This window comes from Capsella rubella, unplaced genomic scaffold (genome assembly GCF_000375325.1).
Source record: "Capsella rubella cultivar Monte Gargano unplaced genomic scaffold, Caprub1_0 scaffold_3, whole genome shotgun sequence".
Classification (NCBI taxonomy): Eukaryota; Viridiplantae; Streptophyta; class Magnoliopsida; order Brassicales; family Brassicaceae; genus Capsella; species Capsella rubella.
This window is the reverse complement of record NW_006238921.1, coordinates 12,253,832-12,277,269: the sequence shown is the minus strand read 5'-3', so window position 1 is coordinate 12,277,269 and position 23,438 is coordinate 12,253,832. Positions and strand designations below refer to the sequence as shown.

General features: G+C 34.7%; 7 protein-coding genes across 11 annotated transcripts in view; 3 read left to right on the top strand and 4 right to left on the bottom strand.

The window, feature by feature from the left end:
• Nucleotides 1-1,470, bottom strand: part of LOC17891387 (D-3-phosphoglycerate dehydrogenase 1, chloroplastic) — a 9,936-nt gene extending 8,466 nt beyond the window's left edge. For all 3 annotated transcript variants that reach the window (XR_002834779.1, XM_023786706.1, XM_006297856.2), the window contains exons 1-3: nucleotides 875-1,470; nucleotides 256-743; nucleotides 78-173 (exon numbers count right to left, since the gene is read on the bottom strand). Coding sequence is in view for 2 of the 3 variants with exons in the window: in XM_023786706.1 (XP_023642474.1) it covers nucleotides 78-173; nucleotides 256-743; nucleotides 875-1,424 (1,134 nt within the window). In the remaining variant the exon portion in view is untranslated. The remainder of the gene's footprint in view (nucleotides 1-77; nucleotides 174-255; nucleotides 744-874) is intronic.
• A 3,686-nt stretch (nucleotides 1,471-5,156) lies between these two features.
• LOC17892708 lies at nucleotides 5,157-6,372 on the top strand. The gene is made up of 4 exons (XM_006296613.2): nucleotides 5,157-5,271; nucleotides 5,354-5,484; nucleotides 5,550-5,770; nucleotides 5,855-6,372. Exons 1-4 carry the CDS (start codon nucleotides 5,199-5,201, stop codon nucleotides 6,150-6,152), a joined length of 723 nt encoding a protein of 240 aa, XP_006296675.1. The 5' UTR covers nucleotides 5,157-5,198; the 3' UTR covers nucleotides 6,153-6,372.
• A 2,389-nt stretch (nucleotides 6,373-8,761) lies between these two features.
• Nucleotides 8,762-9,985, top strand: LOC17892095 (E3 ubiquitin-protein ligase RNF170). 2 transcript variants are annotated; one of them, XM_006298773.2, is made up of 5 exons: nucleotides 8,762-8,856; nucleotides 9,149-9,230; nucleotides 9,317-9,492; nucleotides 9,595-9,616; nucleotides 9,704-9,985. In XM_006298773.2, exons 2-5 carry the CDS (start codon nucleotides 9,152-9,154, stop codon nucleotides 9,784-9,786), a joined length of 360 nt encoding a protein of 119 aa, XP_006298835.1. In that variant the 5' UTR covers nucleotides 8,762-8,856; nucleotides 9,149-9,151; the 3' UTR covers nucleotides 9,787-9,985. The 2 variants fall into 2 exon arrangements, with proteins under 2 accessions (XP_006298835.1, XP_023642207.1); XM_023786439.1 differs by having other exon boundaries at nucleotides 8,811-8,938.
• Nucleotides 9,986-10,293: 308 nt separating this feature from the next.
• On the bottom strand, nucleotides 10,294-13,080 carry LOC17892772 (receptor protein kinase-like protein At4g34220). Of its 2 annotated transcripts, none has more exons than XM_023786945.1 (2): nucleotides 11,061-13,080; nucleotides 10,294-10,989 (listed from the first exon to the last, which is right to left on the bottom strand). In XM_023786945.1, the coding sequence occupies exons 1-2, from the start codon at nucleotides 12,748-12,750 to the stop codon at nucleotides 10,418-10,420; spliced, it is 2,262 nt and encodes a 753-aa protein (XP_023642713.1). In that variant the 5' UTR covers nucleotides 12,751-13,080; the 3' UTR covers nucleotides 10,294-10,417. The 2 variants fall into 2 exon arrangements, with proteins under 2 accessions (XP_023642713.1, XP_006297050.1); XM_006296988.2 differs by having other exon boundaries at nucleotides 10,294-10,947; nucleotides 11,061-13,079.
• A 2,263-nt stretch (nucleotides 13,081-15,343) lies between these two features.
• On the top strand, nucleotides 15,344-17,193 carry LOC17890891 (protein TIC 21, chloroplastic). The gene is made up of 4 exons (XM_006298168.2): nucleotides 15,344-15,681; nucleotides 15,959-16,216; nucleotides 16,665-16,868; nucleotides 16,954-17,193. Exons 1-4 carry the CDS (start codon nucleotides 15,373-15,375, stop codon nucleotides 17,065-17,067), a joined length of 885 nt encoding a protein of 294 aa, XP_006298230.1. The 5' UTR covers nucleotides 15,344-15,372; the 3' UTR covers nucleotides 17,068-17,193.
• Nucleotides 17,194-17,217: 24 nt separating this feature from the next.
• LOC17891578 (reticulon-like protein B10) lies at nucleotides 17,218-19,587 on the bottom strand. The gene is made up of 6 exons (XM_006298385.2): nucleotides 19,452-19,587; nucleotides 19,162-19,342; nucleotides 18,409-18,550; nucleotides 18,251-18,320; nucleotides 17,967-18,139; nucleotides 17,218-17,470 (listed from the first exon to the last, which is right to left on the bottom strand). The coding sequence occupies exons 1-5, from the start codon at nucleotides 19,489-19,491 to the stop codon at nucleotides 17,967-17,969; spliced, it is 606 nt and encodes a 201-aa protein (XP_006298447.2). The 5' UTR covers nucleotides 19,492-19,587; the 3' UTR covers nucleotides 17,218-17,470.
• A 695-nt stretch (nucleotides 19,588-20,282) lies between these two features.
• LOC17892496 (PRKR-interacting protein 1) lies at nucleotides 20,283-22,094 on the bottom strand. Its single transcript, XM_006298420.2, has 2 exons — nucleotides 21,750-22,094; nucleotides 20,283-20,756 (listed from the first exon to the last, which is right to left on the bottom strand). Exons 1-2 carry the CDS (start codon nucleotides 21,999-22,001, stop codon nucleotides 20,409-20,411), a joined length of 600 nt encoding a protein of 199 aa, XP_006298482.2. The 5' UTR covers nucleotides 22,002-22,094; the 3' UTR covers nucleotides 20,283-20,408.
• Between the last annotated feature and the right edge of the window lie 1,344 nt (nucleotides 22,095-23,438).

The window sequence follows — 23,438 nt, the reverse complement described above, 5'->3', positions numbered from 1 at the left end:
AATGTTTAAGTTGCTAAGTTTTTGTTTTGGCAAAGAATATATGAATCTCTTACTAGTATAGTGTAAAGAAGGCTCACCTCAGCAGAAACCATAGGTGCATTGACAGCAGTAGAAGCAAGCTCTCCGTTAAGAGCTCCAACAACAGCTTCTGCAATCTCAAGAGCTACTCCTTCCTATCAATGCCACATACAGTAATTAATCAAGAGAGACATCATAACAAAAGCATCACTTGAATTGTTGATAAAAATGCAGAACCTGAGCCTCCATGGTACTTGCTCCAAGATGAGGTGTAACCGTAACCCTCTCATGCTGCACCAACTTACTATCTTTAGCCGGAGGCTCTTTGGTAAAAACATCAAGAGCAGCCTGAGCAACAATACCAGCATCCAAAGCTCTCACCAATGCATCTTCATCAATAACACCACCACGAGCCACATTAACAATCCTCACTCCTTTCTTCATCTTAGCAAACGTTTCATCATTAAGCATCTTCGACGTAGCAGGTGTCAGAGGCATGTGTAACGAAATAAAATCAGCAGTAGATAGCGCTTCATCAAAGCTCACTAAATCCACACCAATGGCATGAGCACGATCCGCAGGAGCATAAGGATCATGAGCAATAACACGCATACCAAGTCCCTTAGCACGTCTTGCAACTTCTGATCCAACTTTACCAAATCCCATCACAGCTAGTGTCTTCCCCACAAGTGACACACCAACATACTTGTTCCTCTTCCACTCTCCTACATTATACCCAAAACCAAAACCAAGAATCTTCAGAACACAAAGTACCAATTCGTCCACACTACAAGAATCTATCAATTTTGCAATTCTTTCACACCTTACATCTAACAAGTTCGATTAGTGGGCTTACCAGCTTTAACAGAAGCATCAGCTTGAGAAACATTTCTAGCCATGGCAGCCAAAAGCGCGATCCCATGTTCAGCAGCAGCGATCGTATTCGCAGTAGGCGCATTAACAACCAAACAACCAAACTCAGTCGCAGCACTCAGATCCACGTTATCAATCCCAACACCAGCTCTACCAACAACCTTAAGCCTACCACGAGACGATTCAAAAACCTCACGACCTACCTTCGTCGCACTCCTCACAATCAACGCATCACAGAGCGAGATCTTCGTGTTTAGCTCCTCAGGGGTTAAATTATACGAACAATCAACGTTTGCGAACTTCTCAAGTAGCTGAACCCCAGCCTCGCCGAGCTTCTCCGCCACGAGAACGGTTGGTTTCGCGCCGTCTCCGGTGGTAGTGCACGTCACGAGGATAAGACGTTTATGTGGAATATCGCGTCGATTGCGAACGGAAATGGCGGATGGAAGAACCGATCTGGAGGAGAGGGAAGAGATTCTGAGAGGATTCACGGCGAGTTTGGCCGAGGACGTTACGGCGGCGGTGGAAGACATTGTAACGGTGTAGTGGTGGTGTAAGTGAAGAGAAGTTGGTGGCTGATTACAACGAGAGAGATCTGAGTTGTTATTTAATCAGAGATTGTTTTGTTAATATTAATATGATTAGTTAAAAATTCGTAGTTAATCTAGACGGAAAGGTTGACTTTATTCGCACAGAATGCTAGATTAGATTTTCTAATTGGATATCGGTTTAATCCGGTTTAGGTAAATTGATTCAAAATAAATTGAGAAAACCATTTGATTTATTATTGGGAGGATAGCTCATTTGGCTAATCGCATTGTTCGTTTCGTGTAATTTTCTTTACTCTTTAGTCTTGACATTTGTGTTTTTTTACCACTTCATTAAAAAAAACAAAATCCAATTTCTTTGACTTTGTACTAATTGAAGCATTAACATTTTACTTGCGTTGACTCATATAAATTTTGCAATCATGAAGCAAAACCAGGAGTCTCTTTGATTTTTGCAATTTGAAGGTCACAGTTATATATAATTTCTAAGAAAACTTAAGATTTAGAAAAGCTAATTACAAGAGTTGATACATAACCTAGAAATTCACTCTCGTGATTAATATTTTGCAAAAAAAGAGCAAATGTTAGCTGACAAGATTTTCTAAATACTTAGTGGTATATCTTCTTCGCTAAAACCACCTCCCCGCCAAACGAAGACTAACAATGGCTAAGCTAGCTATAGCCATCGTTGCCATGTGTCTCAACTCTGCATTGACAAAAAAAAAGTGAATTTATATCATCAAAATTAGATTTGACAACATATAAAATTAAGAAAAGAATGGAAATTAAACAATTTGTAACTATACTTACCATAACCACCCATCACATCCACCTCACCTACCACCTCCACGTCAAGTGCCACCTCGACATCAGCTGCCACCTCCACGACCGGGGGGTAACCAGCCGCCGCCCTCAGCGCATGTATGCCGTGCAACAACTCTCCCCGGAGTTCTCCCACATTAGCCACCTACATTTATTTTGTGATATATTACAAAATATATATTACAAGTGGTTTGTGTTTATAATATTTGGTTTGAGTTCAATTGTAACAAAAAGCTTTAAAATATTTCTAGAACCTTATTAATAGTGGATTTTAATATATTAAACAGTTAATCATTGTCCAAACAAAAAAATATTCTAAAATTTTGACTAATTAAATATGGAATTTTCATTTCAAATAAGTAAATGTCATATCACAAATAAAAGCTAGTTTTCAGAAAACTAAAGAAATTGTGTGTGTGTGTGTGTGTTTTCCTTCAAATTATTAAACATAGATAGTAGACCTGTGACTTTGGGCCGGGTCAGGTAATTTGGATACTTGGTTAGTTTGGAATTTGAGAAACGTTACCAAAGATAACCGAATTACATAACAGTTTAGTTCAGTTCGGGAATCGGATTTTTTTTTCTTACAGAAATGAACTGAATATTTTGGATCTTTGGATATTTTAGTTCCATCGGGTCAATTGTCTCAGTTAATTGGAGTAAATTCGGTTTAGTTTTGGGTACTACGAGTAATTCGGTCATATTGGGTCGGGAAGTTTGGCTAATTTTGAGTAATGCGGTTAATTTCGGGTTATTTGAGTAACCGATCTGTTAGGTTAAACAAAACGGACTGAACCGATAAACGATTGTAAATTCTAATTTCTTCTGATTAGTTATCTTAATCAAAACTGAAACAAAAATTTTAGTTCGGTTTATGTTCAAGTACTATTCCCAAAGCTAATAGATAGAGTATTTCCAAAACAAATCCTAGAACCCGTATCCCAAACAAAACAAAAACAGTTTTTATTTTTCCACTTTGAAAACATTGGTTCCATCTATCTAGACACCTAATCCAACCATCTCAGCAAAACATAAACATTTTTTTTTTGTGACAAAAATCATAAAAAAATAAAAAATTTTATTTCAAAATTTATAAAAATATAAATACCTCTACGTTTGCATCTCCGTAAATCTGCTCATATATGCTAGTGAGTGCTACAATAGCTTCTGAATTCTCACCAACAACAACATCATCATGGTGGAGATGAGTCACCAGTGTCCTACAGTTGGGACAAGCAAGAGTAGATGCATCGTCGATGGGTGCCTCGGTAAACCAAATCAGTATGCATTTACCTATTAAGAAAAAAAATATGATAGTTACATTATAATGATTAGTAAAACCAATTTTGAAAATAAACAAGGTTAAGCAAGAACATAAAAGAAAGTTACAATTTTTTTTTAAGTCTTACACTGCAGTAAATAAATATATAATCTAGACCTGCGAATATGGGTTGGTTCGGATAATTCAGATATTTGGGTAGTTTGGAATTTGAAAAGTGTTACCAAAAATAACCAAATTGCATTACGGTTCAGTTTGGGTCGTGTATTGGGTTTTTTGGTTATTTTTTTGGTTGCCTAAATTAACCGAATATTTTAGATTTTTGTTTCGTTCTGGTATTACATCGGGTCAATTAACTTGATTAATTCGGTAATTCGGGTTAATCTCGGCTAATTTCAGATAATAAAAGTAATTTCGGGTACATCGGGTCGGTTCGTTTGGTTAATTACGGGTAATTCAGTTAAATTCGGGTAATCGATCAGTTAGGACGAACCGAACCGAATGAACTGGTAACCGATTGCGAATTATAATCTATTCCGATCTGTTATCATTTCTTAACCAAAACCGAACCGAAAACCGAAAAACTCGGTTCGGTTCGGTTTGGAATTTTTGGTTTGGGTACTATTCCCATGACTATTATGATCATCTAGCTTTCATTTTTTATTTAACTCACTAATATCATTAAGCGTAATTAAAAAACATACACAAATGACACATAATCGACACATAATCGCATATACAACGAAGTTGTTAAGCACCAGTTACTGAAACTTCTAATTGTGTAAACGAAACAAGGAGAAAATAGTGGCACAAACCAAAAAATGGAAAGAAACTTGTAACAAAATCCACTCATTGAAACAACAAACAAGAGAAATGAAGAAGTTTCAATTGATGAGATGTTAGAAAAGACCCAAGCTTTAAACTTGTGGAATCAAAGACAAAGAAAAGATGAAATGTTAGAAAAATCCAAAGCTTTAACCTTTGGTGAAATCAAAACACAGAGAAACGATAAGAATGTTAAAAAAACCAGAGATAACAAACAGTTTAAGTAATGAGATGTTGAAAAAGGAAAGAGTTTGATGAAATGTTAGAAAAAACCAAAGCTTTTAAGCATGGTGAAATCAAAAACACAGAGAAAAAAATGAAAATGTTAGAAAATCAAAGCTTTAAAAGCTTGTGAAATAAAAAACATACCACAGAAACGATGGCCACAATTAGTTGTCACTGGAACCGAGCATTCGTTTTTGCAAACTGAGCATGTGTTGTTTTGGTTGTTGTACTCCATTTGTTTTACAGAAATGTGGGAGACCTGAAAAAAAAAAAAGTCCTACCAGTGATCAATATCTGTGTTGTCCTTCCTTCAAACGAAAAAAAAAAAAAAAATCTTACTATTATACCTTTTTTATTTATCTGAGATTCGGGGTTTTGGAAAAAATGGGCGATGAACATGGACGAAGAAGATGAACATGTTTTATAAACTTTTTTTTGACTTGAGAAAAATTCTAGAGTTTGGGCCGCATTTGGTATTTCTTAATGGGCCGAGCCGTATATGACAGAAAAACCCAAAATCTAATAGTAATCATCATCATCATCTACCAGCTCTGAGAAACCCTAAAAATCTGCAATTTTCTCCTCATCGAGGCTCTGCTACCACCACGATGTCTTCCTTCTTTTCCTTTGCAGGATCCTTCGTTTCTTCTGCAGGAATCAACATTATGGATACATTGCAAGGCAAGTCCTTTTCCTCTTTTTTTTTTTATTTTGTAATGTTTTCCGAATTGAGTAGATTTTGATTCGATTTCTTCTGTTACAGGCATGGGATACTTTGATAGAAACGAAATTAGTCAAATCAATGCCTCATATATCCCTGGCCTGAAACTAGTGTTCACTTCGGAGATGTGTAGCCTCCAATCTTCTACCACATCTTACAATCACAATGAGGAGGTGCGTGGTTTGATTGTGCAATCCAATACTTGCGTTAAAGACTCATTGGGTTGTTAATAATGCAGATTGGGATGTTGTATAAACTAAAATATGGTGAAATAGGTGCAAGGGTTGTGTGCAAATCCTGCCCTATTGCTCAGCTCACTGGTGCTTTGAGATTGTTCAGCAACCTCTCTGGTTTCAAACTTACTTCCATGGGTGTTGTTGATGTTAACAGCCATAAACTTAAAGATTGGAATATTGGGTTTGAGTCTATTGCAGGGAACGCCTCAGCTCAGATCAAACTGTAAGCTGAATAATATAAGTCTTAGTGTATATATAAGAATATGGTCTTGCATTGTGTTTAACATAAGTATTGTTGATTCTGCAGAGGCGCAGACGAATACGTGTTTCTTACCCGTCATCGGATTCACCCTAAATTTGTGGCGCTTGCTGAGTTTCATAGACCATTTGTTAAGCCTTCACGGATGTCCACTTTTGGTATTGGATTCGAATGGGAGCTTTACTCGAGGGCAACTCTTGAAGGCATGTTTTCCAATCGACATCCTGCAACTTTTGCATTTCAGTATGAATTGTCTAAGCCTCAATGTCAACTTAGGGTGTCTGGTGATCTCTACTCCAAAAGAATTGGTCTGTCTTTGGCATTTCATCCTTCTTCCGTCTTCTAGTTTACGTTCCTTCTTATGTTTTTAATGGTTTTAACTTGTGTTTATAAACTTATCCCTTCTAGATAAGGTTCTTCTAGCTGTTAACTTGTGTTTGTTCGGTTAATCTCTTCTAGTTTTTGTAATGTTTGTTCTGTGTTATGATTTCCAGTAAGGACTAATGAAACTCTTGATACGCTACAATAGTTTTCTAGATGATATATAGCTTTTTATCGTTTTGCTCTTCTCTGTCGCAGTAACGAGTAAAAGAACAGACCCAATGAGTTTAAACTTTAAAATCAGTGACAATGGATCAACAAATTGGATTAGTACTAAATGTTGATTAAGGAAGACGTGCTAATAAGACTTTGATGACTACAATACTTGGTTTACAAACCATATGAAATACTGTACATGTTTTTTTTTTTGGGTTAGAGCTTTTGAGCAAATACGAGAAAGAATTGTTGTTTCTTTCGGTTTTTCCTCTTTGTTACTCAAAATTATTACCAATTAAAGTAATTTTTTTTTTTTTATTGAAAGTAGATCTCACAAAATTCCTTTAACATCTTCTTTAATATTTCACGTCAATTGAAAAGAGAAACAGATATAAATTTGTTGTCAAACCGAATCATTAAAAAAAATTCTATCGAAAACTATAATATAAAAATTCTCAAACGTGTTGCCAAACACTCTCTAAACGGATAAACATGGGATCTTTAATACGTGGTAATCGTACCCGACTTTTATTTCTTCTAATCTTAGTCGTTCGTTCTAACATGTTGCAAAATTACATCTATATCTCCAAAAACACATTTCTAATACTTTAAATATTCTATAATTTTAATATATTAAAAATTTAAAACCTTTTAAAGTTTTCAATACTAAAATATTTGAATATTTTAATTATAATATTTTGAAACTTTTTATAAGTTTAAATATGCTCAAAAAACAATAAATAATATTGCTCATACTCATAATGATATAAAATCATTGTCTAAAATATTTAATCGATGTATTACTTTACACTTTTTCTATCAACTAAGTATAATATAAGATTTCATTAAACTATATTATAAACATGTTTAGATTTAACCAAAATATATAAATTTGGACGCATGTTAGTCCTATTTATATTGATCTAAACTATTGTCCAAATTATTTTTAGCCAAAGTCAGACGCTGTACATACACTTAAATTCGTTATTAGTTGAGTATTATATGTCAGTTTGAAAAATTCAAATTATGATATATGAAAATAAATTATTTTTTTATCAAACATTTTATTATATAGTATAGTATAATAAATTAAAAATAAGATCAAATAAAGATGAAATGAGAAAAATATTTATTTTTGATATATTATATTAAATTAGTTAGAAAATATTACTAAATTCTAAAATCAGATATGAAAATGATATAATCTTCCGGGAAAGTATCCAGTTTATATATCTAAACTCAATTAAATATCCGATTTTAAAGTATCCAATTGTTAAATTAGGGTTAATTTGTAATTTTGACCTTATATATATTCACTTTTGTACTTTATCTTTAACTATAGTAAAGGGATATGTTTTATTAGTTGCTATATTGATAATTTTTCAAAAAATATCACAATCATAATTGACGAAAAAAATATCTACTATAACATTTTTGCAACATTTTTTGGAAAAACCCTTGGAGTTTTAACATATTTACAACCAATATATATTTAACATATTAATTATATATTTAAGAAAATTGTAACCAATATTAATCTTTTTCCTCAAATCTCTCCAATATTTCAAAATAATTTACTATTTATTCTTTTTTTAAAAAAATCTAAAATATTATCAATATTCAAACCTTTTCGTTGTAAAATATTAATTATAGTTAATATATTTAATATTTAAACTTAATTAAAATTTTAACATGAAGTGTTTATATGATGGGACGGGCTGTAAAACAATACGAGTTTTAATCTCATATTTCAATACGGGTAAAATCTTCATTTTACTACTTCTTTAACAACATCAATATAGAACATGTATAATAAACTTGATTTTATCAAAATTGGTATTTATGAAATCTTAATAATTATTAAATACACTCTAAAAATTATGTTAATTCTAAAAGATCTGAATTTAAAAAGAAATATTTGACATGCGGTGTACCGCGAGATAAACATTTTTTTAATTCAAGTTTTTAAAAATTTATAGATTGTGTTGGGTTTATTTAGTAATTATTAAGATTGCATAATATCAATCTTTACTAAATCAGTTTAATTATACATGTTTTATATTAGTATTGTTAAAAAAATAGTAAAATAACCCGTATTGAACTGTGAAAATTAATAATATTATATTTATTTAGTAATATCAACTCAAACTCGTTCCGTCATATGAAAACATATTATAACATTTCTCGTCTTATACCCCGTCATGTCATCGCCAAAAAATAAATTAATGTTTAAGGAAATGGCAAAATCAACAATATTTTAGCATAAATTTGGTGTAAAGTTAAAATATTAATAACTCTTAATTTTAAAAAAAATATAGATTGAGCTCACATATTTACAAAATAAATGGACTTGGCCCATTTAAGGCCTGCCTTTTCTTATTTATACCAGGGGTTTAAGGTGATCGGGTCGAACCCGGTTTGGTTCACCTTATTATGTGAAGAAGATTTGATCGAGTTCTTCAATCTAGGGTTTGATTGATGATATCAGAGAGGAACAAAGAAGACGATTACAGGTGAGAGACGGACCGATCGTGTAATTTGTTGATTACTAATTCTCTCCGTCTTATCTTCTTTTGATTTCGATTTCCCCCTCCGGTAAGCAATTTCATCTTCTCTTCCTGAATAGAATCATCACCATCACTCGTTTATTTTTTTTTTTTATTTTTTTTTTCTGGGGATCATTGTTTGATTATTTTTACTGAATAACTTGAATCCGATTCGGTTTGTCTTCTAAAGCAATTTCGTGATTTGGTTTTGTTGTGTGTTGAGCTTAATGTGAACGCTGAGAGCTTGTGATTCTGATAGGTAATGGATAAAGGTGGATGCGATAAATGCTTATCAGACTCTTCTTCACTAGCTACCACCACTTGCGGCCACAAATTCTGCGGTGAGCTTAAACTGGATTCTTGTTTAGCCTATCCTAAATAATAATCAGAATCCATAAAAATTGGTGTTTGTTTCTGGATTTGGCAGTGAATTGTATCTTGTACTTGTGGACTCGGAAGAAGAATGTTACAGAACCTTGTATATGTCCTGTTGATGGAGATAAAATGACATGGTTACGTCCTTGTATGCTTCCCGCCCCTGAAGAGATTAGGTCCATTGTCTCCCTGTACAACCGTTTCTTCCAGCCAAAGGTGGCTACTCCGGTAAACAAAAGAGAAACTTTTCTTGCATCCTTCGTCTACATATACACACAATTTGTTATTTGTCCTTAATAGTGTTTTCTTCTTTTTACAACGCATTTTTAGGATATGCCGCGGAAACAACTTGGTAAAGTTCTTTTTACATGTTTGTTTTTTTCTTCTTCTTCTTGTTTCTTGTTGAATCTAACTGTCTTGACCTCATTGTTTGTTGTAGTGGTTTTCATGGCACAGCTCTTCAAGGTTCATATAGCTCTTTTGCTCGCCGGAACTTTTGCTTACGCCATCAAGTTTTCCTAGTCATGCCTTTGATTTGTACTACCAACGGAGTGCTCTCTCATGTTTAATCTAAGTCTCTCTCTCCATTTTAGACTCTTCTGTAGTATATATGTCTACTTTCTTGACTTGTTTGATACTTGTTCTTGGTTGACATTTGGCTTGTTTATACTTCGTTTAAGTATCTATTTAGGATGTCTTTTGAATCTAGTATTTTATATGATTTGTGTGTGCTAAGAACCACCAATTATAATTTCAATACGGGTCAAGGGTTTGGGGAACTTGGGCTAGACTTTTAGTTTAGATCTAGATGAAGTACAAAATCAAATAACGAACTGAATCTTATATATTGCTTAGTGATTACAACAAGAACTCTTAGAGCTTTTATCAAGATAAATAAATTATATAGAAAATGAAATAAACTTTATTTACTTGCAAGAAATTAAAAAAAATAATGAAAGATTAAGTAAAGAACACCAGTATTTCTAGTACTTACGAATTCACTAATACATGATACTGTATCTAGAAAAAAGAAGAAGCAATTAACAACTCAAAAGAGGCAAAGTAATCAATTTGTATTAGAACAAATTTATGAAATCTTTTCTAACTTTGACTAAAACAAACAACTTTTTTTGTTTTGTCGGCAAACAAACAACTAAACAACCATTTTCTCTAGCACATGCACCACTTCCTTCATGGACGGTCGCTTTTGAGGCAAGGAAGAGACACAACCATAACCTAACTTAAACCAGGCGACCACCTCATCTTCGCGGCGAGCCACATCAACCCTAATTGTCCCATCAACCAACTTCAAGAACCAACTTTTCTCATCGGTCTCCGAATCGCGAACAAGATCTCGATCGACCGGAAAAACTTTGCCTGTGAGAAGCTCCAAGAGTATCACACCAAATGAGTAAACATCCCATTTGGAGTTTGGTTTCTGACTAGTTGACCACTCAGGCGGATGATGTTGTGAAATCGAAACTGGTCCATCCGCGAGTAAATGGGCCGGAGTCATAACACGATCAAGGCCCATATCAGTAATTACAGGCTCAAATTCAGAGTCTAATAGAATATTATTGGGCTTTATGTTGCCGTGCACATGCTTCTTCTCGTGGATATAAGCAAGTCCTTTAGCTATCCCTCTTGCTATCTTGAGCCTTGCCTCAAAGGAGAGAGTATGCGCTGATATTGGAGCGTTAATTAAAAACAAATTGCTAAAATGAGCTGATATTGGAGCGTATGATAGCATTATGAAGTATTAACGTACACCGTTTATGAAAAAGTTAAAAACTTACCGGAGATGGAGGAGAGAGGTAAGCTTCCGTTTGGGACATAGTCGGAGATGAGAAGCTTCTCTTCGTTTCCCCAGACGAAGCCACGAACCCTAACGAGATTTGGGTGACGAAGTTTAGCGATACCCTGAACCTCCTTTTCGAATTCTTTGAATTTCGCCGTCGTACAACTCTCCGCCCCGATCCGCCGCACTGCGAAAGCTGAGCCGTTCTCTAACACGGCTTTGTACACGATCCCGCCGCTTCTGCTTGTACCAAGTACGTAAGCTGATGCCTTTAGTAGTGTTTCCAGCTCTAGCTGAGTCTCTCCATCGACTGTTACTAATTGTGACGCACCACTTGTTCGATTAAATGCCTCAGTGGGTTTCTTCTCTTGCAGCTGGTTCTCTACATCGCTATCGGATGATGTTGACGTTGTATCGTCGTACCGACGAGTTATCCATGAGCCGCATCCAGTTTTTGTGGGTGGAGATTTCGTGATCTCTGAGGCAGGGACTATGTTGTGTTTTGATTTCTTGATGGGTACTGTATCGTTTTTCTCGAGACACTTTTGTAAGACGCTGAAAGTGCTGTATTCTTGGTTGCTTCTACGTTTCTTGAGTTGGTATATGTAGAGGATGAAGATGGCTATGATAGAAAGACCAGCAATATCTGCTAGTGTAATGCCTACGATTGTGCTTGGTTTTAGTTTGCTTTTGGCTGTTTGAGTTGGTGATGCTACTGATGGAGTTGTTGTTGTTGTTGTTGGTGTTGGATTTGTGGGCATGACTGCTATTGCAGGTGAAGTAGTGTCAGAGATATTTGGTGGGTCTGAAATAGTAGAAGGGATTGAACAAAGGGTCTTCAATGGCTGCCCACACAAGCCAAGATTACCAGAAAAAGACTCGGTCTTTTGGTTAAGTAATGGTGGTGTACCAGGGATTGGTCCTGTTAGATTGTTGAAGGAGAGATCGAGGATGGCGTTTGCTGGAAACTCCTTGGTGAAACTTGGGGAAATCACTCCGGAGATTTGGTTGTGTGATAGGTTTAGGTAATGCAAACTTGTTCCCATGAAATCTGGAGGAAGAGATCCGTCTAGAAGATTTGAGGAGATATCGAGAACCTGTACTGCTTCCAACCCACTTGGAATGTTGCCTGAGAAGGAGTTCTTTGCCAAGGAAAGGACCGTCAGACTCTTGAGAAGTAGGAGATTGGGAGGGATTTTTCCGGTGAATGCATTAGCGGAGAGATTCAACAGCTGGAGACTAGCCACGTTGCTGATACGATTGGGCACTTCACCAGAAACCTTGTTGTTCCCAAGAGACAGAACACGAAGCTCAGTAGCATTAGCCACTGAATCCGGCAGTGACCCATGAAAGAAATTGTTGGAGAGATCAAAGATCCGTAGATGAAGTATCGAAAACAAATCGGGAGAGATAGAACCCAGAAGTTGTTTGCTAGGAAGAACCAAGCTTGTAACTCTAAGCATACCTGGGGTATTGTGACTCCCAAGCTCTGTACAGGTAACACCAGTCCAAGAGCATGGTGTTTCATCGTCGTAGTTCCAGTTGCGAAAAACAGAGAGAGGGTCATTGAGGATTGAGTATTTGAAAGAGAGTAAAGCAACACCATCTGTGTTAAGAGCTTGGTGTAGTGAAGGGATAAGAAGAAGAAGAAGAAGATGGAAGAGAAGGTTGCTTCTAATGGAAGTCATGGTATGAGTTCTTAGGTCTTTTCTCTCTTCTCTGAGTAATGCTTATGAGTTCTTATGATAGAGAGAAAGAGAGAGAGATGGTGAACCACTGCAAGTAATGATTGTTCTGTTCACCAAATTTATAAGATATTTGAGCAAAGCAAAACGAAACTATGAGGTTCTGCTTTAGAGAGGGTGAGGTAAGAGATAAAAAGAGAGGGATTGGTTAATTTATTTATATTTATTGATTTTTATGTCAACAGCTAATATTCTTTTATTCTTTTTGTCGTTGTTATTTTCTCATTTAGTAGTTTGTCTTTTTTCGAAGTTCGTAAAAATGTCTGCAAAATATTGTATAATTATCTTTGTTTTTGTTTTTTCTTACCACAAAAAGAATATTAATTCGAAAATTTGAATTTAAAACTTAGCCAATGTTATCTTTTGTAATTCGAAAGCTTTTTTCTTTGTGGCATAATATTAAAATCACATGAACTTGGAAAGCTTTTGTAATTCGTTACTATTTTTATTTTTTTGTCTAAACAAATGAATGTGTCTAAATCCAAAAGTGAAGTAAGTAAAACAAAGCCATTAAACATTTAAGGTTAGCTACTTTCTGACCTTACACTTTGTAATGTTGTTACCTTACTATCATTAGCTACTTGCTAACAAATCAGGTAATCACAAATTGATTAACAAAAACCAATATTAACCCCAAAAAGAAAACACAAATATGTTATTTTAGAATTGACAAAATTTCTATCAGTTTCAATCGATTGTATGATTCACTAAACAACATTTAGTTTCACAGACATCAGAATTGAAAAAGAGCATATCTCATGAACATGTATAAATTCAATATGGTTCTCTCCATTACCAAGAGTTTTATTTTTATGATTTACTTGAGGGCAAACAAATAATGTGATAAGAAATAAAATTCATAAGATTTTCTATTATCTTCATTAATTTTGTTTTCTGTACTGATTTTGATACCAATGATGCAAAAGGAAATTGTCACATAAAAAAAAAGAAAAGAATAAACGACAGTTATGGTGTTGGGCACACAACTTATGTTTGTTTTTGCATGTTATGATGCAATATTAATCCATGTAAATATTGATATATAATATAGCTTAGATGTCTGGTCATGTGTTTGGCTATATTTTTGTATAGGTGAGAATCATTTTTTGCAAGATAAATTTAGTATAATAGTAAAAGTAATTAAAAAATTGTTAGGTATTATGATAATTCAAAGAGAGAATTTGCAAAAGTTAATAATCAAATTAAAAAAAATAAGTGTTCCGGCATTCACTATATTTAAGAACTTCCGTTGATGTAATTCCAACGTGGATCGTCTGCCTCGTTTGCAGCAGCAATTTTATTTTTCCCTCAGACTGGAATCAAGATTTAATTTGTTATGAATGTTGTGATTGACAAAACATTAAAAATAATAACGTTTTAGAATTTTTTTATTAATATGATTGATTGACCTTCATGTATCACTCGAGAGAGAAAACAACATAAAATTCTAAAATATGGGTCAAAGCAAACTGTTATGTTAAGAAAATTTTAATTTCAAATCGATGTTATGTTTGTTCCCGATTCTTTGATTAAGAAGGTGAGACTGAGACAATTTGGTTTAAATGGTTTAGTTTTCTGGATATACAAATTTGTAATCAGCACCTTAAATTTAGTTTCTCTTAATGGATGTCAAAAAATAATAATAATTAGTTTCTCTTAATGTAGCCATTGTTAACTATGGAGAACGAACCCATAAATATACATATGAGTGAAATGTGTGTATCTTATCAATAGAAAAATAGATTACAATTAAAGTATAAGAAAATAACATCTAACTAGAGACTTTGATTTTGTTAATATATTTCACAATAAAAGGATAAGAATTATTTTTACAGTTTAATTTGTATATATATTAATCCAAACTGATGCCAAGTCCCAAAATCTTAACCAAAACCAAATACAAAACTTGATTAACCAACATATCAGCAAACATATATATATATATATATATATACCTTTTTTAACTGAAAACCTACAAATGTTTAAAAAATTTATAATATTAAAATATCTTAAATTTTATTGAAGAATGTAAAATCCCAAAAAAATAAAATTTATATGAAAAATACCGCTAAACTAAATTTTTGTTCTAAAAATATCATCCTTAAAATTTCTTCTTTCAAAAATACGACTACAAATTTTTTTATCATAAAATACCATAAAATATTAAACGATAATTTTTAAGAGTTTATAATTAAATATTTCAGATTTAGGGTTTAAATTTAGAGAAAATTTAGTGTTCAAAGTTTAATATTTAGTTTGTCGGAGTTTGGGAATTTTTTTTTTTGTGATATTAGTAGAAAAAACAAAAAGATTATATTTCTGAAATTTTTTTTATTTTAATGATATTTTGAGAATTATACTTCTACAAAAGTTGATAAAATTAAATACAAAAAAAAATAAAAAATATTCTGTTGGACCGTTAATAAAGAAAGAAAAGAAAAAGAAAATTCCTCTTAAAGGCCGTTAGGTTGCATAAAGCCCATTACAACTACAAAGATAGAACGAAGCCTAAAACTCAAAATCACCATTTCACACAACTTTACTCTTAACACTCAACTAAAAAATATGCAGTCACTACTCTTGCCGCCGGCGAGTTCCTCCGGCCTCTCCGCCGTCGCTCTACGACCGGGTTTCCAGAACTCGTGCCAAAACCAACGCCTCTACACTCGCTCCCTACCACTTCTCTTGGCTCCGAAGAGGAAATCCACCATTTCTTCTTCACACTCCCAATCGCCACCGTCTCTGTCCGTCTACGGTTTCCAAATCGGAGGATCCAAACCTAGTTTCGCACCATCCACGGTGACATTTTCATCTCCGTCGTCTCCTTCTTCTGTTTCCGGTGATAATGAGGTCGACAAGGCAAAGCTCGCTCAGGTTTCTCTCTTTCTCTTTAGCATTTTCCTCTCGAATCTTAGTTCCTCGTCTTGGTTTTTGAATTAGATAGCTGAATTGAGTTGTGGAATGAGATTGTGACGATCATGTCTGAACTCGTAATTCACAGATTCTACCTGAATCAGATTTTGTTTTCAGGAAGAAGATAACAATTTTTGGATTTTGAGAATCGAAATTGAAGTGTTTAGTGTGATTTGTGAAGAATCTTAATCCATGTATTGAGATGTGTATTGGTGTGAAAAATGGAATTGTTTCATAGGTAGCAAAGAGATTGGAGAAGACTTCAAGGTACTTCAAGAGGCTAGGGAGTATTGGTTTCTGGGGGCAGCTTGTGTCAACCGTTGTTGCAGCTGTGATTCTGTCATTCTCCATTGTTGTTACAGGGAAACCTACTTCACCTGCTACTTTCTATGCTACTGCAAGTGGGATAGCTGCTGCGTTTGTCTCGGTTTTCTGGTCGTTTGGGTATATTCGGCTTTCAGAGAGGCTTCGTAGAACTTCCATTGACCCTGCCAAGGTAACAGTGTCTCGTTCTTTATTGTAGTTCAGTCCAACTCACTAGTAACAATGCTTTTAAGAGTGTACTGCTAATGACTACACTAACGTGAAAAAGTTTTGAATTAGAAGATACAGTAAGGATCCTAGAATGTGTCTTTAAGTTGAATCACCCGGTTCTTTTGGTCTGAGCGTCGTTTTGTGGAAGTGAATGCCTATACAAAAGCGCTTGTAGGTTCTTATGTATGTGAACTGGGTTAACTTTGTTTCGTTAAGACGACCAGTCCAGTCTGTGAACCTTATATTTAGTAGTGGCTACTAGTTGTTGAACCTTTGATCATATTTAAGTTCTTCAGCTGGTTGTATGATCCCGTCAAGTCTTCTTGGGTCCTGTTAATCAGTTTCGTAGACTTGTAGTTTGGTGAATGAAAGCGAGAAATCCAACTTTTAATAAGGCTGTATTGTTTCAGGCTCCGCCTCGTGCTGATGTTGTGAAAGGTTTGAGGAGCGGGATTATGGTAAATCTTTTGGGAATGGGAGCAGCACTTCTCGGGATGCAAGCAACGGTTGGATTCTTAGTTGCAAAGGCTTTAACAACCTCAGCTAACCCTTTCTACCAGGGAGTCTCCCAGGGTTACAGCCCCGTTCTTGCTCTTGATGTCTTCCTAGTTCAGGTAAACAAAAGCTTTTACTCAAAAGATTTTTGCAAAAGTGAAATGAGCAAGTTTCACTGTTTGACTTGAGAAACCGCTTTTGCAGGCATCAGCGAACACCTTACTCTCTCATTTCCTAGGCCTTGTTTGCTCGTTGGAGCTGTTGCGGTCTGTAACAGTGCCCAATTCGGAATCTGTCTTATCTCCTAAAGTTGCTTGAGTTTCTGCCTTTTTGGCCTCGCTTCTTGTAATCATCATAAACGTTATAATCCCGAGGCTTGTTTCCTCTTAAAACTTCAGAAATATTCCTGAGTTACAACTGTGATTTATCAGATAAAAATTATCACATATGTGTTAACATATAACTAAAAAATCATAACACTCCACTTTAATTAGAACCAATCACGTTTAGTTCCTCAAGTTACACATAGACATGGACTTCTTCATCCATTGTGTCCCTATCAACTACGGGTTGATTCGAGAGAGAATACCACATTATAGCATTTGGAATCAATCACTCAAGTCTCATTTCATATACTCATCATAGTTTGTTACAATGCTCTATTGCACCAATCCTCAGTTTAACCTCCGCAACTCGGTCATATTATGTCTTGTTTATTTCACTGCATTGCAACAAAAAGAGTGCATACAAACAGATTAGACTTGAACAAATATATAACTTTTCAGCACACAGATCATTCAAAATAGTCGTACCATTGAGATTATATCTAATATACTTAACATTTACGCATATATCATTATGGTGTCAGAAATATTATCGTATTCACCACTTGGCTGATAGAATTTAAGCTGTCAACACTTACTGAATTCACCAAAGAACTACACCATAGAAGAAACTTGTTCAATGAGAGAAGTCTCTAAACTCTACACCATATCTACGCTCTGTTGTTAAGCTGGCAAAGCTACAACAGCCGTCTCACGCCTATTTATCTCTTGAAAAAACTATCTATCTTTGCAAATTACCCCTAGGCTAACTACAATTGTCATGTGCTAGTCATAACAAAAAAATCTTATCAAATGAACATAGCTGTATTTAAATCGAACAATGAATCAAAGGGCTAGCTGATAAATGCTTAAAAAAGGGGTCAGTATACTTGCCTATTGCATCTTCTTTATCTTATTTGAAGGCTTAGGAATAATCTTCTGTAGTAATCTTTCGTCAATTTTCCTGTACTGCGTTTGAATAATTCGATGTGTTAAGGATAGCTGATCATCAATATGACCCTGGTATCTCTCGTACAGAAAAGGGACCAAAAGACTGAGAACAACCCCTGTCCACTCAAATAACACAGAGAAAGTCAATTTGGTGAGTTGAGCAGTCTTAAGTGCAAAAACATAAACCCTTCCTCTTGTAAAGAACAAAGGAAATCAAATCTACTCACCAAGATACACTATCGTGAGAAAGTTCAAGAATTTGCCAACAAATGATACTGTCCACAACACAACACTAACCTGCCATAGCAATAGTAATGTTTCAGTTTCTTAACCATATTGCTACATTCTAGAAATCTATAAGAAACGAAAGAAAAAAATCACTGACCCGAAAGAGTTGCTTAGCATTTCTTCCCACGTAAATCTCACGAGCAACAGCGAGCACAGCATTAATCCACACTCGTAAACCATCAGCCACCATAAACACAAACGCCTCAGAGATTTCAAGATTAGGTAGTTGAGGCATAGGTCTAAATCAAGAAACACAAAACAACGAAAACATTTCAGATTCAGAATTAACACATATAACACAAACTTTTCCATATATCTAATCTACAACATGATGTCAAAAATATGACATTCTTCACTCTAAATTCCACAGAAACAAAGCTAATTCAACCTACTTAACATATAAACCATATCTTATATATACTATATCATACAAAAACGTGACATTCTTCACTCTAAATTCCACAGAAACAAAGCTAATTCAACCTAATTAACCTATAAACTATATCTTATATATACTATATCATACAAAAACGTGACATTCTTCACTCTAAATTCAACATAAACAAAGCTAATTCAACCTAATTAACCTATAAACCATATCTTATATATACTATATCATACAAAAACGTGACGTTCTTCACTCTAAATTCCACAGAAACAAAGCTAATTCAACCTACTTAACCTATAAACCATATCTTATATATACTATATCATACAAAAACGTGACATTCTTCACTCTAAATTCCACAGAAACAAAGCTAATTCAACCTACTTAACATATAAACCATATCTTATATATACTATATCATACAAAAACGTGACATTGCTTCACTCTTCAAGCTAAAGATACCTGTTGAAGAGAATAGCAGATTTGGCCCAGAGGAAGAGTATAACAACGAGAAGAAGCTGAGTATTAACAACAAAGGGGAAGAAACTGTAACCACGTTTCTCGAATAAGAACCATAACAGCGTCGTTGATCCGAGTAGAAGAAACCCTCCGCGGCGGTTCTTCCGCATTATCAAATCGGAAACTGTATCATCAGTCAAGTTCAGGAAATTTCAAAAAATCAAAATGGAATCGGTGCGATTCAAAGGGAGATCTATATGTTAATGGAGAGTGTGGGAAAAAGAGAGAGGAACCTGAGCCGAAGCGAATAGATTGATGAACAGATTCTTCCATTGGAGCGATCTCTCTCTTTGTGTCTGTCTCACCAATCCCAAAATTGTCTCCTCGAGTGACTCGAGTCTCTTCGTTCTTCGCACATCGTTTTAGTTTTAAAGTCATTCTTATAAGTATAACCAGTTAATTAAAAATAAATTAGTGAAATCAATGCAAAAATTGGGTTTTAGAACTTTAAAGTAAGGTACAAAAGTTAGGTTTCTTTTCTGCTTTTTAAGCAATTTTTTGAAGATCATAAAGTAAAAATATACTTTTGTTTATTTATTTTTCGCTCTAATCTCCATTTTTCATTGTCATAAACAAAAGTATCCATTATTTTTGTGTAGTATAAATCCTATAAATTAATATCTCGACAAATCATTAAATTTTATAAATCCCGAATTGGTTTTTCGGTTCAATTTATTAGTTAAATTAATAAATTTATATATTTATAAAAGAAAAATACTTTAAATAACACTTAAACAAGTTTTACGGATAATTATAGCATACACTGTACATATATCAAAATATAGCAGTAATTGACGCAATTACAATATTTCAAATTATTTTTAAAGGTTTGAGTTTGAGTTGATTCTTGAATATTTCACATTCAAGATTGAGTTGATTCTTGATTAGTGTTTATGATTTAATTTTGAAAGTTTAATTTTAAAACAATGTGATTTATACACAAATGTAATTTTAACATTTTCGTGACATTTATTCTTTTTTTTTGTTTGGTCCAATTTGAAATTTTTTTGGTTAGTTTCAGATTTTCATGGTTTTAAAACAATGAAACCAAACAGCTTTATAAATTTCTTTTCAATCGTGATTTAAACCTGCTCCATTTCTTTTTAACCATACACTGTTAAAAACAAACGCAAATAGAGAAACTCATCTTGCAAAGAGATAGTTTTGGATTCATGTTACACAATATAAATCTATGAACTGTTCTCTTGAAACTTGATATTAAACATCGGACGCAAAGGTTCGACCAAAGACTCTTCTTCTTCTTCGTCGCCACCGTCGTCAGATGATTTTTCTTCTTCTTCATCTGCTCGAGGTTGTTTTTCTTGTTCCTCAGTAGTAGTAGTGTTTGGTTTTATCTTCTTCTCTTGCTTCTTCTGCTTCTTCTTTTGGCGTTTCAAACGCTTCTTTGACGTTTTTTCCTCTGCGGCTTTCAGTTTCTCTTCCCTTCTTATAGTAAACTCGGCCATTTTTAACCGCTTGTTATAGTCAATATCCATCCTTGTGAGTCGATCTTGTTCTCTTCGTCTCATTTGTCGGTACTGTAAAAAGAGGGGGATGCATTGTTATCACACAAGTCGAGATATCTAGTAAATATGCAAAGGATGTATACACACTAATCAAAAAGCACTCAAGCCATAACCAATAGAATTCACATAATAATCAGCACAGATTAATTACTAAACCACATGAGCCTCTCACAAAGAATAATCTCAGTTCAAGCCCTATTAAACTTATATAAAGGCATGAAAACATTGCGATCCGTTACATAACTAAGGAAACGCAATGTCAGAAAACAAATATCAACTACGAAATTTCAGATCCCTATATTATGAACAGCAAGGAACATCTCTTAATTGATTGACTGTAACTTCAAATCAAACCCACACCTAACCATACCTAAGAACTAAAGAACAGGATTCGTTTCTAGCCAGCTACAGTATTGATTATTGAATTAACTTTGGCAATTTTCAATTCTAGAAGTCGAAAATCTATCACAGACGATCATAAAATTCCCAATACTCCAATTTTATCTACAGGCTAATTTAGCTACTCTCAAAGAGCTTCCCGCAGATACTACTCAAAAGCCAAAACTCTTCCCGCATATCAAATTCTTAACAAAACTAAAAAACCAATGTCACAAAACAGAAACAAAGTCCACTAAGAAAATTTAGATCCCAACAATGAACTTCTCTTAAATCTTAAGAGATTGAGAATAGCTTCAAAACCACAACTAATTACGCCTAAGCCTTGTTCGCAATTTACAGTCTAGTTTAGCTACTCTCACAAGAGCTTACCGCATATAAAACTCTTTCTCATTCCAAACTCTATCAATTTCCTAAACTAGGTATGAAGACATTATGATAAGTCACAGAACACAACGTCCACTAAGGTAATTAAGATCCCAACAATGAACTTTCTCTTAATTGATTAAGAATAGCTTCAAAACCACAACTAAGAACACCATGTTCGCAACACCTTCTTTGCAATCACAATCCTCAGATTTAAGCTACAGGCCAAGTAAGATTACGAACCTGGTGAAAATCGCCGGAGCCAGAACCAGCGGAACTCCCAGAAGTATTGCTAACACGAACAGGAACATTCTCAAGGATTCGTCTGAGCTTTACTTCTAGATCTTCTTCATCTTCAAGCATCACCGGCGGTTTATACTCAACGATAGATGTAGATCCTCCGTGATCAGCTTTCTTCGCTTCCATCAATGCCGACGCCGTCGTAGCAGCAACCACCAATCGTGTGTCGCCTTGCTTCGGCTTCCCGGACGACATCGTGAAAACCCTAATTTCCGGTAACACAATTTGGGGATTTTTTTTGTTAGTTGTTTTTTTTTTTTTTTCTCTGCGATTTCCTTGTGAAGACGATAATTATTTTGCTTTCAGGTCTCTGCGTCTAAAGTATACATTAATAGGGCTTTTTGATATTGGGCTTTCTAAAGTATACATTAATAAGGCTTTTTGATATTGGGCTTTGAATACATATACTTTACTGTTAATATGGATAAACCCACCCATCGGTCAACAATCTTAAAAAAAATATATATTTCGGGTATTAATTAGTAAGGGATCTATTAGGACCACAAAATCGCCATCTTGAGATATAACCTATTTCCTACCTAAAACTCTAACTCTTTATGTTTTATACAAGCATAATTCTTCTGCCGATTTTGAACCTCTTTCATGTTTAGCTTCAAAACCTGAATCTTCTCCGAGATCTTGATGCAAGATTGGAATCACTCCAAACTTTAGATCACTTGATGATCAAGAGATTCCAAGCTTAGCTTGCGGAAGGTGGAATTCACGAGCTGGCCAGAAGCACTCTCTTCTGAATCAATAGGTGGTTCAGGGGATAGTTCAGGTGATTGACTCGCTCAATCGGTGGGATAATCGACTCACTCGATCAATGGACGAATAAAGGATGTTGAATCACTCAACAAACTTAATCCGCAGATTCCAATAGACTTAAGAGACTCGCTCACTTAAGACTAATGAAGAACAATGACAAAGACTCAAACTTTGACAAGAATAAAACTTTCTTTTACTTTAAATTGATTAAGGATAATTACAAATGAACAATCTAATGAGCTTATATAGGCTCAGTTACACGTCCTAATAATGTAAAACAAAAAGCAAATCGCTCAAAATTAATTACACTTGCCGTTGGGACTTTATGAACCAAATCGGCAAAATAAGGCAAGTAGAGAGATGCCTTGAGTCTTGAAAGCTTGGGTGCGAATCCATAACTCCTTGGGGTGTCTAGGTTCATTGTAGGAAGCTTCAAGACGTGCATAAGTGAATAAGGAAGGATTCTTTGCAGCTTGATCTCCTTTTGCCCCATGTATGGCAAGTAGTGACTCATCGGCTTCTTGTGTGGTAATATGTACCAAAGATCGTGTGGGACAAGTCTTGTGTGGCCTACAAGTTCTCTTAGTTTCCATATGCAGCTTTGGAACACGTCTTCATGAAAGTAAATGAGAATTTCCTTATATCGCTCTAAGTAGATCAACGACCTTGATTCAAAGGGTGGTTTGGACTTGTGTCTTCTCATGGGATGTTCTCCATAGGTTGGGGCCTTGTAGTGAATCAAATGACTGTGTGGACTACCTTCATGGCTGATCCAAGTGTTAAAAGACTTCAAATCCTCACAGCTCGCAATCTGATGTAGTTCAGGCAGTCGGTCAGCGAGTAATTCAGGCAGTCTGTCAGCGA